Source organism: Rattus norvegicus, chromosome 4 (genome assembly GCF_036323735.1).
Source record: "Rattus norvegicus strain BN/NHsdMcwi chromosome 4, GRCr8, whole genome shotgun sequence".
In the NCBI taxonomy this organism is placed as follows: domain Eukaryota; kingdom Metazoa; phylum Chordata; class Mammalia; order Rodentia; family Muridae; genus Rattus; species Rattus norvegicus.
The window spans coordinates 79,783,889-79,797,733 of record NC_086022.1 but is presented as its reverse complement, the minus strand read 5'-3'; the positions used below and the strand labels follow the sequence as shown (position 1 = coordinate 79,797,733).

Genomic DNA, 13,845 nt, shown 5'->3' with positions numbered 1-13,845 from the left:
AAAACTTGGTACCTATATTCATGTAAGGTAACATCAAATTATGCAAACTGCAGGTAAATTGATAGAATTGGAAAACATTATATTGAATGAAGTAACCAAATATATAAAAATAAATGTTGTGCACTCTAATTCTTATGTGGCTCTTACCATCAAATCTTTAGATCTATATGACTAACTTGGATGTCTTATAGAAGCCAGGAAACTGCAGATAGTATCTGTGGAATGCTGGGTTGTAAATGGAACATAAATTGAGTATTACACCCTCTCCCTTCAAGGTCCAGGGATCATTACAAAAGAGGGGGTAATGATGGCTGTAAAAGTTAAATGTCAAGGAAGACCAAGGCTTTTTGAAATAATGGGACCAGTGCACTCATGATTTAGACAGATCTCTTTAAACATTGAAAATTTTTCAAACTGTTGGCCCTATAAGTACAAGGAACATGTTTTAACTTATTTTTATGTTGCTAGAACTAGATACAAAACAGATGCCAATTATCCGTTGCTACTAAAAACATCAGCCTTTACCACAACCAACTAGCATACACCAATAGAGAACTCACACTATAATGACTTAATTCCAGTAAGTCTAAAGAGTAACTCCTTCCATAACAATGACAACTTGGGCAAAATTGCAAAGAATATGAATGATTTTCAGGCATAACCAAAACATGTCTTTTATTTTTTATGACCCGAGTCCAAAGATGCAATCCAACTAGTTCCAGAACATTTACACACATTTTTGTCTACTAAGCAAACAGAACAAAGTTTTTAAAGGGACATATACAGCAACAACAAAGGACTAATCTGTCAGTCAAGGGTTGGCTTCCCCATTTCTTGCCTTTTCTTTATATCTATCCAAACTCTCTATCTTTGATTCATCTTCTTTGTTATGCTGAGTATATTCAATCTCTTTTTCTGTGTTTGGAATTGTTTTCCCCTTTGGAAGCAAGAAACATTCTGCATTCAAAACTTGTTCAGCAGTCATTGAACTTCTAAAGTATATCAAGCTACAGAGGAGGGACTTGACATTATCATCCTGCAAGAAAAAAGAAACATTTAATAAATAATCAGAGCCAAGGCTGCACATAGAACCCCTGTCTCAAATAAATAAATAAATAAATAAATAAATAAATGTAAAAAAATAATCAAAATCAAAACTAATGACAAAAAGAACAAATCTATAATGACAGAATCCAATTTATAAACAAAAACAAAAACACCCCTTCTAGTTACTGGCATAGGCTAACCTCAGTTTTCTATCTAGATGTTTAGATTCTTTCCAAGTTTATCTACATTTCATTGGAAAGAGATATCTCCAGTAATAAGAAAACAGAATTTACTTACCAGGGGAAATACAAAAGCAAAGAGAATCATAGCTACAATAAAATGAGTGAAGTATGAAAAAAACTTGCTCCTTAACATGAAAATTCCACACCACTACTACCCAGCATTGTAAGGGAGACTCCAACAACTTAGCCAGGGAAAATAGACAAAAATAAAACAAAAAAATTGAAAGGTGAAGATATAAAACCATCATTATTTGCAAATGATACAGAGGTATGTTAAAGCATTAAGAAGCCCACTAAAAGTTATTAGAACTAATAACTAAGAATAATTAAACTAGAAAGATGGCTCAGGAATTAAGAGCACTGCCTGTTCCTCTAGAGGTCCTAAGTTCAATTCCCAGCAACCACATGGTGGTTCACAACCATCTGTAATGGGGATGTGATGCCCTCTTCTGCTGTGTCTAAGACAGCTACAGTGTACTCACATTAATAAAATAAATAAATTAAAACAAAGAATAATTAAACAAAAGAGTTTCAAACCATAAGATATAGTTGAACCATATACTTTGAACCATAAGATATAGTTGAAAGAAATAAAATTTCTAAGTAAATGGGGAAATCATCAATGTTTCGTGGATCAGCAAATAACAAGAATAAGAAGCCACAGAGTGAAAACAAGCCTTACTAGATTAACTGGCATCTTTATAGATGCAGACAAGCTACCTCTGAAATTTATAGATCAGAATAATAATTATGACGATTTTTAAAAGAGCATATAACTCCTATATCCCAATTTCAAATATCTATTAACAGTGATATCAAGACAACATGACACTGGCAAAGGAACAGACACAGATTGTCCTTGACTTCTGATGCTTGGACTTACATTTTTTACTTTACTATGATGTAAAACCAAAAGCACTTTTCTAAGATTATACTTCAAATTTTAAATTTTGATACTTCCAATATTAGCAATAAGTAGTATAATACTCTCATTGATGCTGAAAATCCTCAGTGATGTGCACTCACTTGATCACCAAGATAATCAAGCAATTTTCTGAAGTGTACTGTGTGCTAAACTGTAAATCCTGCAGGTAATATGGACTATATGCATTTTAAACTTAAAATATGGCCATAATTCTATCATAATAAGAGGAACATCTGTAACACAGCAAAAGAGAATTCAGAGTCTAGAAAGAAACCCACACAGTTGTCATCTACTGATTTTGACAAGAATGACATGACCCTCTAATGATTATAAAATGGTCTTTTCCACAAATAGTGCTGGGACAGACAGCCACATGCAAAAGACCAAGGCTAGAATATTACCTCTTAAAATATCCAACAATTTAATTCAGAATAGACAAAAGATCTAAATATAAAAACTTAAATTATACAACTGTAAGAAGAAAATATAGAGGTAAATCTTTCCAAGTTTAGACTTAATAAAAACTCTTGAAAATACTCCCTTAAGTACAAGCAACAATGGACAGTGTGAATTGAAAATTATACTTTTGCTTCAAATAACACTATCAAGAAAATGAATACAGAATGAGGTAAACTATTTGCAAACCACGTGTCCAATATATTACTTGTTTAGAATATAGAAGCAACCATTAAAATTCAAAAATCTAAGGGTAACACAATTTTTAAACTATAAAAAACAGTCAGAGTCTGCACAGGCATTTCTCTGAAGAAGACACCACAAATTTAAACGAAGACTGTGAATGAGTCAGTGTTCCCATTATGGTGGCTAGAATCAAAAAGTCTTATAACCAGTGTTACTGCAGTGAAACTGAGCTCTCACATATGCCACTACAAATGTAAGATAACTTCTTGGAATCTAGTGAGTCTTCAAAGTACTAAATAAACAGCTGCCACATGGCCCATTAATCCTACCACTAGGTATATACCCAAAAGAAGGGAAATATGCCTGCTCAACTGTCTGTATACAAATGTTTATATCATTCTCCATAGTAACCAAAATGTCCATAAATAGGTATAATAAATTGTAATGAATCTATCACTAATATTACCTAGCCATGAAAGGGATGAAATACTAATACTAGAATTTGCATGAAGCTTGAAGCATACAAAGTATGAAAGCAAAGCATACTATACCTATATGATAGCAAATTATAAAGAAACAGAAAACATGTAAGTAGTTAATTAGAATTAAGGTAAAGAAATACCAATAGTGAGAGATGGCAGGTGCAATGAGATGAGTCTGTAGTGTTGGTTGGACACATATAATTATACTAAGAACCACTAAGTCAACACTTAAGGTGGATAAACTGTAAAGTTGGTTATCTTTGTATTTTTAAATTATTTAATGCTTTACAGAAAGGTATGCTATATATCACTAAACTTTAAGATCCATTAAATTTTTAAGAAAATTAAATATCAAGCTATGATGAACCATGATTTAAAAAAAAAAGGCTCCAACAGAAAAAAATGCCTCACGAACCTTTCCTTCCTTAAATTGCTTCTTGGCATGTATTTGATCATAACAATAAAAGTAACTAACGGAGAAATCCCATACTGAGAGCAAGGATCAGTAATCTGACCCTGTAGTTCCTGGGTCTTTGGAACTCTACAGAAGGACTGTGGAATCCCCTGGAGTGTTGCAAGCAGAGTATGCTGTGCTTCTAATGAGTTAGGTAAGAGTGCCAAAAGGACATCATCTGACATCTAGCAGCAGTTTACTCCTTGAGGTTTCAGAGGGGAACAGGATTCTTACTGTTAAGTGTGCTAGAGGCAATCCATGTGATAGTCTAGAAAAAACACAAACAAAACTTGTGCTTTCTTCCCATACCCTGAGAACCTGGGTGTGAGGAGAACCTGAATAAAGGAATGATACATTAATGTATCTGGCAGGGGAAAGTTCAAGACAGAACATTCAAGCTGTGGAATGGCTACTGATGACTTTTTCCACTAAGATCTACAATGCAAGAAGAGTTCAAAAGTGAACTAGAAAGACACACATACACAAAAAAAAGTTGTAATTACTCAAGAAAAAGATCCTGGCAAGATTACACTGTTAATTTCACTTCCAATGTTTCAATCCTTGTACCTAGTACCCTAATACCCTAATACCCTAGTACCTAGTTCAATAATTCCTGGTCCCAGACAAGTACTCAAAATAAGTTGTCTGAAAACATGTTAATGGCAAAGCTATATCAACAACATAAATGAATTTCTAAGAAAAGATCTACATCTTAGACACTTACAAAAATAAAACATTTATTTCAAAACAAAATAACCTTAGAACATATAGTAAACACTGTATTTCCTTATTACATAGACAATCTGTTAATTATCTGGCAGTGGCACACGTATAGTACTTCTATTTTCTTCTATGCTTCTTTATTCCTAATGCAAGTTTGAATTTTTATAAAAATTAGAGAACATTTTCAAAGACTTGTAAATTTATATTACTACATATTCCAAATGAGTAAATAGCTGAAGGAAACCCACCAAATGAAACTGATCTACTTTTGGAATTCCATCTTCATTTGTCTCAAACTCTTGATTTGGAACAGAAAGCTGCAAAAGAACACAAAAGTGAATAGGCTTCAAAAGTATCGAAATCAGTGGTTCTCAACCTACAGAAGCCTCATATCAGATGTTTATATGTATGATTCATAACAGTAGTAAAATTATAGTAATGAAGTAGCAATGAGATAATTTTACAGTTGGGGGTCACTACAACATGAGGTATTAAAGTGTCACAGCACTAGGGAGGTTTAATTACTAATCCTAGAGAGTCTAATCTGGACCATTTTCACAAATAATCAACCCATAGCCCACTGGCTGCGTGTATGTTGGAATAAACAGGAATGAAACGCAGCACTTTGTAAAGTGCAACATCAGACCACAATGTCCAAAGACTGGATACCTCTAGATTCTGGTGAATAGAGAGAAGCTCATAATAAAGCATATTTCTCATGCAGGATAAAAACTCTTAGTAAAAACTGCTTGCACAAATAAGCAAATAGCTTCTGAAGCACCTACAGTGATAATTAGTTGATAGGCACACCATAAATACGCACTGTATATTTCCTCACGTTCTAAGAAAATGTAATAGGAGCTAGAGAGCTGGTTCAGTGGTTATACATACTTACTGTTCTTACAAGGGACCTGGGTTCTATTCTCAGGATCTACATAGTGGTGCACACCATGAATAACTAGGAAATCTAATGCCCTCTTCTGACTTCTGCAGAACCAGACACACACATTGTGTACATACATGCATGCATGCAAAATGTTCATTTGAAATAAAGTGAATAAATCTATTTTTTAAAAAAGAAAATATTCTGAAATTTAGTAATCTGTATTATGTTGGATTTACCTATTCTCAAAATTTAAATACCAAGAAAATAAATTCAGTAAGTTTCCTTCCATTCTAACACTTACCTTCTGTTCCTGAAATATAAGACAAACTTTAAGAAACTATTTCTCCTAGTTAGTTCTATGTTAACTTAGTACAAAATAGAGTCATCTGGAAAGAGGGACTCTCAATTGAGAAAATAGCTCCAAAAAAATTTACTTAGGCCAATCTGTTGGGCATTTTCTTGATTAATAATTGATGTGGGAGGGCCCAGACCACATTAAGTAGTATCAACAGTGCAGATGGGCCTAAGTAAAGACACTGATTATGCCATGAGGAGCAAGCCAGTACGCAGCACTCCTCCGTGGTTTCTGCTTCAGTTCCTGCCTCTGGGCCCCTGCCTTGACTTATGATGATGGATTCTGATATGGAAGTGTAACAAAATAAACTTTTTCCACCCCAAGTTTCTATAATGCTGTTTTATCACATCGATAGAAAGCTAACTAAGATACTATTAAATATACCAAATATCTTACATTCACAAAGGTATTCTGACTCCTATATATATCATCACCCATCCCTAACAACTATAAATCAATGATTGCTCTTCTCCTATACATAAATCCATATTCCATACTTACTACTATTTTGGTGGGGAGAAATACAGTTACACAAGAGAGAGGGGGGAGGAGAGAGGGAGGAAAAGAGAGAGGAGGAGGAGGAGAGAAGGAGAGAGAGAGAGAGAGGGAGGGGGGAGAGAAATACAGGTACACAAGAGTGTGTGTGTACCCATGTGTGCACGCATGTATGCAGAGAGGTCGACTTCAGTTGTCCTTCCTTGGAAATTATATTCATTATTTTTCTATTGCTATGATAAAATTCCATGACCAAGACAACTTATGAAACAAACTATTTAATTTGGAGTTCATGATTCCACAAGGTTAGAGTCTGTAATCATCATGGCAGTGAGCATGGTAGCTGACAGGCAGGTATGGCACTAAAGCAGTAGCTGTACACTCAGATCTCCATACATAAACAAATCCTGAGTGAAGTAACCCAATCACAGAAAAGCACACTAGGTATGCACTCATTAGAAGTGGGTATAAGCCCAAAAGCTCGAATTACCCAAGGTGCAATCCACAGACCACAGGATGCTCAACAAGAAGGATGACCAAATTGTGGAAGCTCCCACCCCTTCTTAAAAGGGGGAAAAATATCCATAGGAGGGGATATGGAGCAAAGTTTAGAGCAGAGACGGAAGGAACGGACATGCAGAGCCTGCCCCACATGTGGCCCATATATATATATACAGCCACCAAAACTAGATAAGATTGATGAAGCTAAAAACTGCATGCTGAAAGGGACCGGATAGAGATCTCTCCTGAGAGACACATCCAGAGCATGTCCAATACAAAGGTCAATGCTAGCAGCACACCACTGAACTGAGAACAGGACCCCCCCCCTTTGGGGGAATTAGAGGAAGGATTGAAAGAGCTGAAGGGGCTTGCAAACCCATAAGAACAACAATGCTAACCAACCAGAGCTTCCATTGACTAAACCACTACTGAAAGAGACTGTACATGGATTGACTCAGGGCTCCAACTGCATATGTAGCAGAGAATTCCTTGTTGGTGCACCAGTGGAAGGGGAAGCCCTTGGTCCTGACAAGGTTGGACCCCCAGTGCAGGGGAATGTTGGAGGGGGGCAGGGAGTAAGGGTGGGTGGGTAGAGGGAACACCCATATGAGGGAGGAGGAGGGGAAGGGGACTTATGGACAGGAAACCAGGAAAGGGAATAACATTTGAAATGTAAATAAAGAAATAATATATCTTACTTAAAAAGTTTTTAAAAAGATGTAAGACCCTGGGAATGGTGAAGTCTTCTGAAACCTCAAAGCCTGCCCGCAGTGACACACTTCCTCCAACAATACCATGATTCTTTGTCCTTCCCAAACAGTCCCTCCAACTAGGGTGAAAGAATCCAAACAAATAAGCCTATGAGGGCCTTTCTCATTCAAACCACAAAAGTCATCAACTACCCTATGCTTTGAAACAGAGTCTCTCCTTATGCTGAAACTCCCAGATTAGGCTAGCCTGGCTGGCCAGTGATCCCCAGGGATCTATCTGTCTCCAACTTCCTAATATTAGAATTACAGGTACACACCAAACACTTGGCTTTTTCACATGAGTTCTGGAGATTGAACTCAGAACCTCATGCTTGCATAGCAAGCACTTTACCAACTGATCTATCTTTCCAGCACACATGTTTAATTTCACATATAAGTATTTTACTACAAAAAATGAGAGACACTACTGTTCAGTGGCTTCATGGCCCCAGAAGCACCCTGCCCCCTATAAATAAACTATGCTGTCAGGAAACCCAAAGAAGGCATATGTTACAAGACAATAAGCTAAGAAGAAACTATGGTACTTGATACACTGTAAGTCCCAAGGCAAAAACCTGGACAGGAACAGAGTATCTGCGGAATATCAACATGCTCAGTGTTCGGAACGACAACCCAGGAGTATGCCAGCAGTAAACTGGACTCCAAAAAGCTGAGACAAGATTACAATCTGGGACCTGACAAAGGAATGATCACTGCTGGAATTAGTATCTGTGACCTTAACTCCTCTCCCTTGATTCTTTTCTGTCTAATAATTTCTATCTTATTTTCCTTTGGAATGGAATGGCTATAACCTGGCTAAAGAGTCTTTTTTTTTCTCCATCTTTATTAACTTGGGTATTTCTTATTTACATTTCGATTGTTTTTCTGTTTCCCGGTTTCCAAGCCAACATCCCCCCTAACCCCTACCCCTCCTCTTCTATATGGGTATTTCCCTGCCTATCCTCCCCCCATTACCGCCCTCACCCCAACAATCACGTTCACTGGGGGTTCAGTCTTGGCAGGACCAAGGACTTCCCCTTCCACTGGTGCTCTTACTAGGATATTCATTGCTACCTATGAGGTTGGAGCCCAAGGTCAGTCCATGTATGGTCTTTGGGTAGTGGCTTAGTCCCTGGAAGCTCTGGTTGGTTGGCATTGTTGTTCATATGGGGTCTTAAGCCCATTCAAGCTCTTCCAGTCCTTTCTCTGATTCCTTCAATGGGGGTCCCATCCCCACTTAAGTGGTTTGCTGCTGGCATTTGCCTATGTATTTGCTGTTTCTGGCTGCATCTCTCAGGAGAGATCTACATCCGGTTCCTGTTGGTCTCCACTTCAGTGCTTCATTTGTCTTATCTAATTGGGTGGCTGTATATGTATGGGCCACATGTGGGGCAGGCTCTGAATGGGGGTTCCTTTTGCCTCTGTTCTAAACTTTGTCTCCCTATTCCTTCCCAAGGGTTTTCTTGTTCCCCTTTTAAAGAAGGAGTGAAGGATTCACATTTTGATCATCCGTCTTGAGTTTCATGTGTTCTGTGCATCTAAGGTAATTCGAGCATTTGGGCTAATATCCACTTATCAATGAGTGCATACCATGTTTGTTTTTCTGTGATTGGGTTACCTCACTCAGGATGATATTTTCCAGTTCCATCCATTTGCCTATGAATTTCATAAAGTGATAGCTGAGTAGTATTCCATTGTGTAGATGTACCACATTTTCCGCTGTACCATTCCGCTGTTGAAGGGCATCTGGGTTCTTTCCAGCTTCTGGCTATTATAAATAAGGCTGTTATAAACATAGTGGAGCACATGTCTTTTTTATATGTTGGAGCATCTTTTGGGTATATGCCCAAGAGAGGTATAGCTGGGTCCTCAGGTAGTTCAATGTCCAATTTTCTGAGGAACATCCAGATTGATTTCCAGAATGGTTGTACCAGTCTGCAATCCCACCAACAATGGAGGAGTGTTCCTCTTTCTCCACATCCTTGCCAGCATCTGCTGTCACCTGAGTTTTTGATCTTAGCCATTCTGACTGATGTGAGGTGGGATCTCAGGATTGTTTTGAATTGCATTACCCTGATGACTAAAGATGTTGAACATTTCTTTAGGAGTTTCTCAGTCATTCGGCATTCATCAGTTGTGAATTCCTTGTTTAGCTCTGAACCCCATTTTTTTTGGTTCTTTTTTTCGGAGCTGGGGACCGAACCCAGGGCCTTGCGCTTCCTAGGTAAGCGCTCTACCACTGAGCTAAATCCCCAGCCATTTTTTAATAGGATTATTTGTCTCCCTGCAGTCTAACTTCTTGAGTTCTTTGTATATTTTGGATAAAAGCCCTCTATCAGTTGTAGGATTAGTAAAGATCTTTTCCCAATCTGTTGGTTGCTGTTTTGTCCTAACAACAGTGTCCTTTGCCTTACAGAAGCTTTGCAGTTTTATGAGATCCCATTTGTCGATTCTTGATCTTAGAGCATAAGCCATTGGTGTTTTGTTCAGGAAATTTTCTCCAGTGTCCAAGTGCTCGAGGTGCTTCCCCACTTTTTCTTCTATTAGTTTGAGTGTATCTGGTTTGATGTGGAGGTTCTTGATCCACTTGGACTTCAGCTTTGTACACGGTGATAAGAATGGATCAATCTGCATTCTGCTACATGCTGACCTCCAGTTGAACCAGCACCATTTGCTGAAAATGCTATCTTTTTTCCATTGGATGGTTTTGGCTCCTTTGTCAAATATCAAGTGACCATAGATGTGTGGGTTCATTTCTGGATCTTCAATTCTATTGCATTGCTCTATCTGTCTGTCTCTGTACCAATACCATGCAGTTTTTATCACTATTGCTCTGTAATACTGCTTGAGTTCAGGGATAGTGATTCCCCCAGAAGTCCTTTTATTGTTGAGGATAGTTTTAGCTATCCTGGATTTTTTGTTATTCCACATGAATTTGCAAATTGTTCTGTCTAACTCTATGAAGAATTGGGTTGGAATTTTGATGGGGATTGCATTGAATCTGTAGATCGCTTTTGGTAAAATGGCCATTTTTACTATATTAATCCTGCCAATCCATGAGCATGGGAGATCTTTCCATCTTCTGAGGTCTTCTTCAATTCCTTTCTTCAGAGGCTTGAAGTTCTTATCATACAGATCTTTCACTTGCTTGGTTAAAGTCACACCAATGTATTTTATATCATTTGGGATTATTATGAAGGGTGTTGTTTCCCTAATTTCTTTCTCGCCTTCTTTCTCTTTTGTGTAGAGGAAGGCTACTGATTTATTTGAATTAATTTTATACCCAGCAACTTTCCCGAAAGTGTTTATCAGGGTTAGGAGTTCTCTGGTGGAACTTTTGGGATCACTTAAGTATACTATCATATCATCTGCAAATAGTGATATTTTGATTTCTTTCTTTCCAACCTGTATCCCATTGATCTCCTTTTGTTGTCTGACTGCTCTGGCTAGGACTTCCAGAACTATATTGAATAAGGAGGGAGACAGTGGGCAGCCTTGTCTAGTCCCTGATTTTAGTGGGATTGCTTCAAGTTTCTCTCCATTTAGTTTAATATTAGCTACTGGCTTGCTGAATGTGGCTTTTAGTATGTTTAGGTATGGGCCTTGAATTCCTTTTCTTTCCAGGACTTTTATCATGAAGGGGTGTTGAATTTTGTCAAATGCTTTCTCAGCATCTAATGAAATGATCATGTGGTTTTTATCTTTCAATTTGTTTATATAGTGGATTACATTGATGGTTTTCCATATGTTAAACCATCCCTGCATCCCTGGAATGAAGCCTACTTGACTATGATGGATGATTGTTTTGATGTTCTCTTGGATTTGGTTTGCAAGAATTTTTATCTTTGCATCAATACTCATAAGGGAAATTGGTCTGAAGTTCTCTTTCTTTGTTGGGTCTTTGTGTGGTTTATGTATAAGAGTAATTGTGGCTTCATAGAAAGAATTCGGTAGTGCTCCATCTGTTTCAATCTTGTGGAATAGTTTGGATAGTATTGGTATGAGGTCTTCTATGAAGGTCTGATAGAATTCTCCACTGAACCCATCTGGACCTGGGCTCTTTTTGGTTGGGAGACCTTTAATGACTGCTTCTATTTCCTTAGGAGTTATGGGGTTGTTTAACTGGTTTATCTGTTCCTGATTTAACTTTGGTACCTGGTATCTGTCTAGGAAATTGTCCATTTCCTGCAGATTTTCAAGTTTTGTTGAATATAGGCTTTTATAGTAAGATCTGATGGTTTTTTGAATTTCCTCTGAACCTGTAGTTATGTCTCCCTTTTCATTTCTGATTTTGTTAATTTGGACACATTCTCTGTGTCCTCTCGTTAGTCTGGCTAAGGGTTTATCTATCTTGTTGATTTTCTCAAAGAACCAACTTTTGGTTCTGTTGATTCTTTGTATAGTTCTTTTTGTTTCTACTTGGTTGATTACAGCTCTGAGTTTGATTATTTCCTGCCTTCTACTACTCCTGGGTGTATTTGCTTCTTTTTGTTCTAGAGCTTTTAGGTGTGCTGTCAAGCTGCTGATATATGCTCTCGCCTGTTTCTTCCTGCAGGCACTATGAGTTTTCTTCTTAGCACAGCTTTCACTGTGTCCCAAAAGTTCGGGTATGTTGTACCTTCATTTTCATTAAATTCTAATAAGTCTTTAATTTCTTTATTTCTTCCTTGACCAGGTTATCATTGAGTAAAGCACTGTTCAACTTCCATATATATATATGGGCGTTCTTCCCTTATTGTTGTTGAAGACCAGCTTTAGCCCGTGGTGGTCTGATAGGACACTTGGGATTATTTCTATCTTTCTGTATCTATTGAGGCCTGTTTTATGACCAATTATATGGTCAATTTTGGAGAAAGTACCATGAGGTGGTGAGAAGAACGTATATCCTTTTGTTTTAGGATAGAACATTCTATAAATATCTGTAAGTCCATTTGGTTCATGACTTCTCTTAGTCTGTCTATGTCTCTGTTTAATTTCTGTTTCCATGATCTGTCCATTGATGAGAGTGGGGTGTTGAAATCTCCTACTATTACTGTGTGAGGTGCAATGTGTGCTTTGAGCTTTAGTAAGGTTTCTTTTATGTACGTAGATGCCCTTGTTATTTAGAACATAGATATTTAGGATTGAGAGTTCATCATGTTGGATTTTTCCTTTGATAAATATGAAGTGTCCTTCCTTTTTTGATGACTTTTGGTTGAAAATCGATTTTATTCAATATTAGAATGGCTACACCAGCTTGCTTCTTCAGACCATTTGCTTGGAAAGTTGTTTTCCAGCCTTTTACTCTGAGGTAGTGTCTGTCTTTGTCTCTGAGGTATGTTTCCTATAGGCAGCAAAATGTTGGGTCCTCATTGCATATCCAGTTTGTTAATCTGTGTCTTTTTATTGGGGAATTGAGACCATTGATGTTGAGAGATATTAAGGAATAGTGATTATTGCTTCCTTTTATATTCGTGTTTTGATGTAAGATTGTGTTTGTGCTTTTCTTCTCTTTGTTTTGTTGCCAAGATGATTAGTTTCTTGCTTTGTCTAGTGTGTAGCTTGCCTCCTTGTGTTAGGCTTTACCATTTGTTATCCTTTGTAGGCCTGGATTTGTAAAAAGATAGTGTAAATTTGGTTTTGTCATGGAATATCTTGGTTTCTCCATCTATGTTAATTGACAGCTTTGCTGGATACAGTAACCTGTGCTGGCATTTGTGTTCTCTTAGGGTCTGTATGACATCTGTCCAGGATCTTCTGGCTTTCATAGTCTCTGGTAAGAAGTCTTGTGTAATTCTGGTAGGTCTGCCTTTATATGTTACTTGATCTTTTCCCCTTACTGCTTTTAATATTCTTTCTTTGTTTTGTGCATCTGGTGTTTTGACTATTATATGACGGGAGGAGTTTCTTTTCTGGTCCTATCTATTTGGAGTTCTGTAAACTTCTTGTATGTCTATGGGTATCTCTTTTTTTAGGTTAGGGAAGTTTTCTTCTATGATTTTGTTGAAGATATTTACTGGTCCTTTGAGCTGGGAGTCTTCACTCTCTTCTATACCTATTATCCTTAGGTTTGATCTTCTCGTTGTGTCCTGGATTTCCTGTATGTTTTGGACCAGTAGCTTTTTCTGTTTTACATTATCTTTGACAGTTGTGTCGATGATTTCTATGGAATCTTCTGCTCCTGAGATTCTCTCTTCTATCTCTTGCATTCTGTTGGTGAAGCTTGTATCTATGGCTTCTTGTCTCTTCCTTTGGTTTTCTATATCCAGGGTTGTCTCCCTTTGTGCTTTCTTTATTGCTTCTATTTCCATTTTTAATTCCTTCACCTGTTTGACTGTGTTTTCCTGGAATTCTTTCAGGGATTT

At 37.4% G+C, this 13,845-nt stretch overlaps 1 protein-coding gene across 2 annotated transcripts in view; it reads right to left on the bottom strand.

Annotated features, from left to right (window-relative positions):
• Nucleotides 1-648: 648 nt before the first annotated feature.
• Stk31 (serine threonine kinase 31) overlaps nt 649-13,845 on the bottom strand; it is a 95,616-nt gene continuing 82,419 nt past the window's right edge. The window contains exons 23-24 of one of the 2 annotated variants that reach the window (XM_039108132.2): nt 4,764-4,832; nt 649-1,036 (exon numbers count right to left, since the gene is read on the bottom strand). In XM_039108132.2, the coding sequence (XP_038964060.1) occupies nt 812-1,036; nt 4,764-4,832 (294 nt within the window). In that variant the 3' untranslated portion in view covers nt 649-811. The remainder of the gene's footprint in view (nt 1,037-4,763; nt 4,833-13,845) is intronic. The other variant, NM_001191971.1, reaches the window with a different exon arrangement.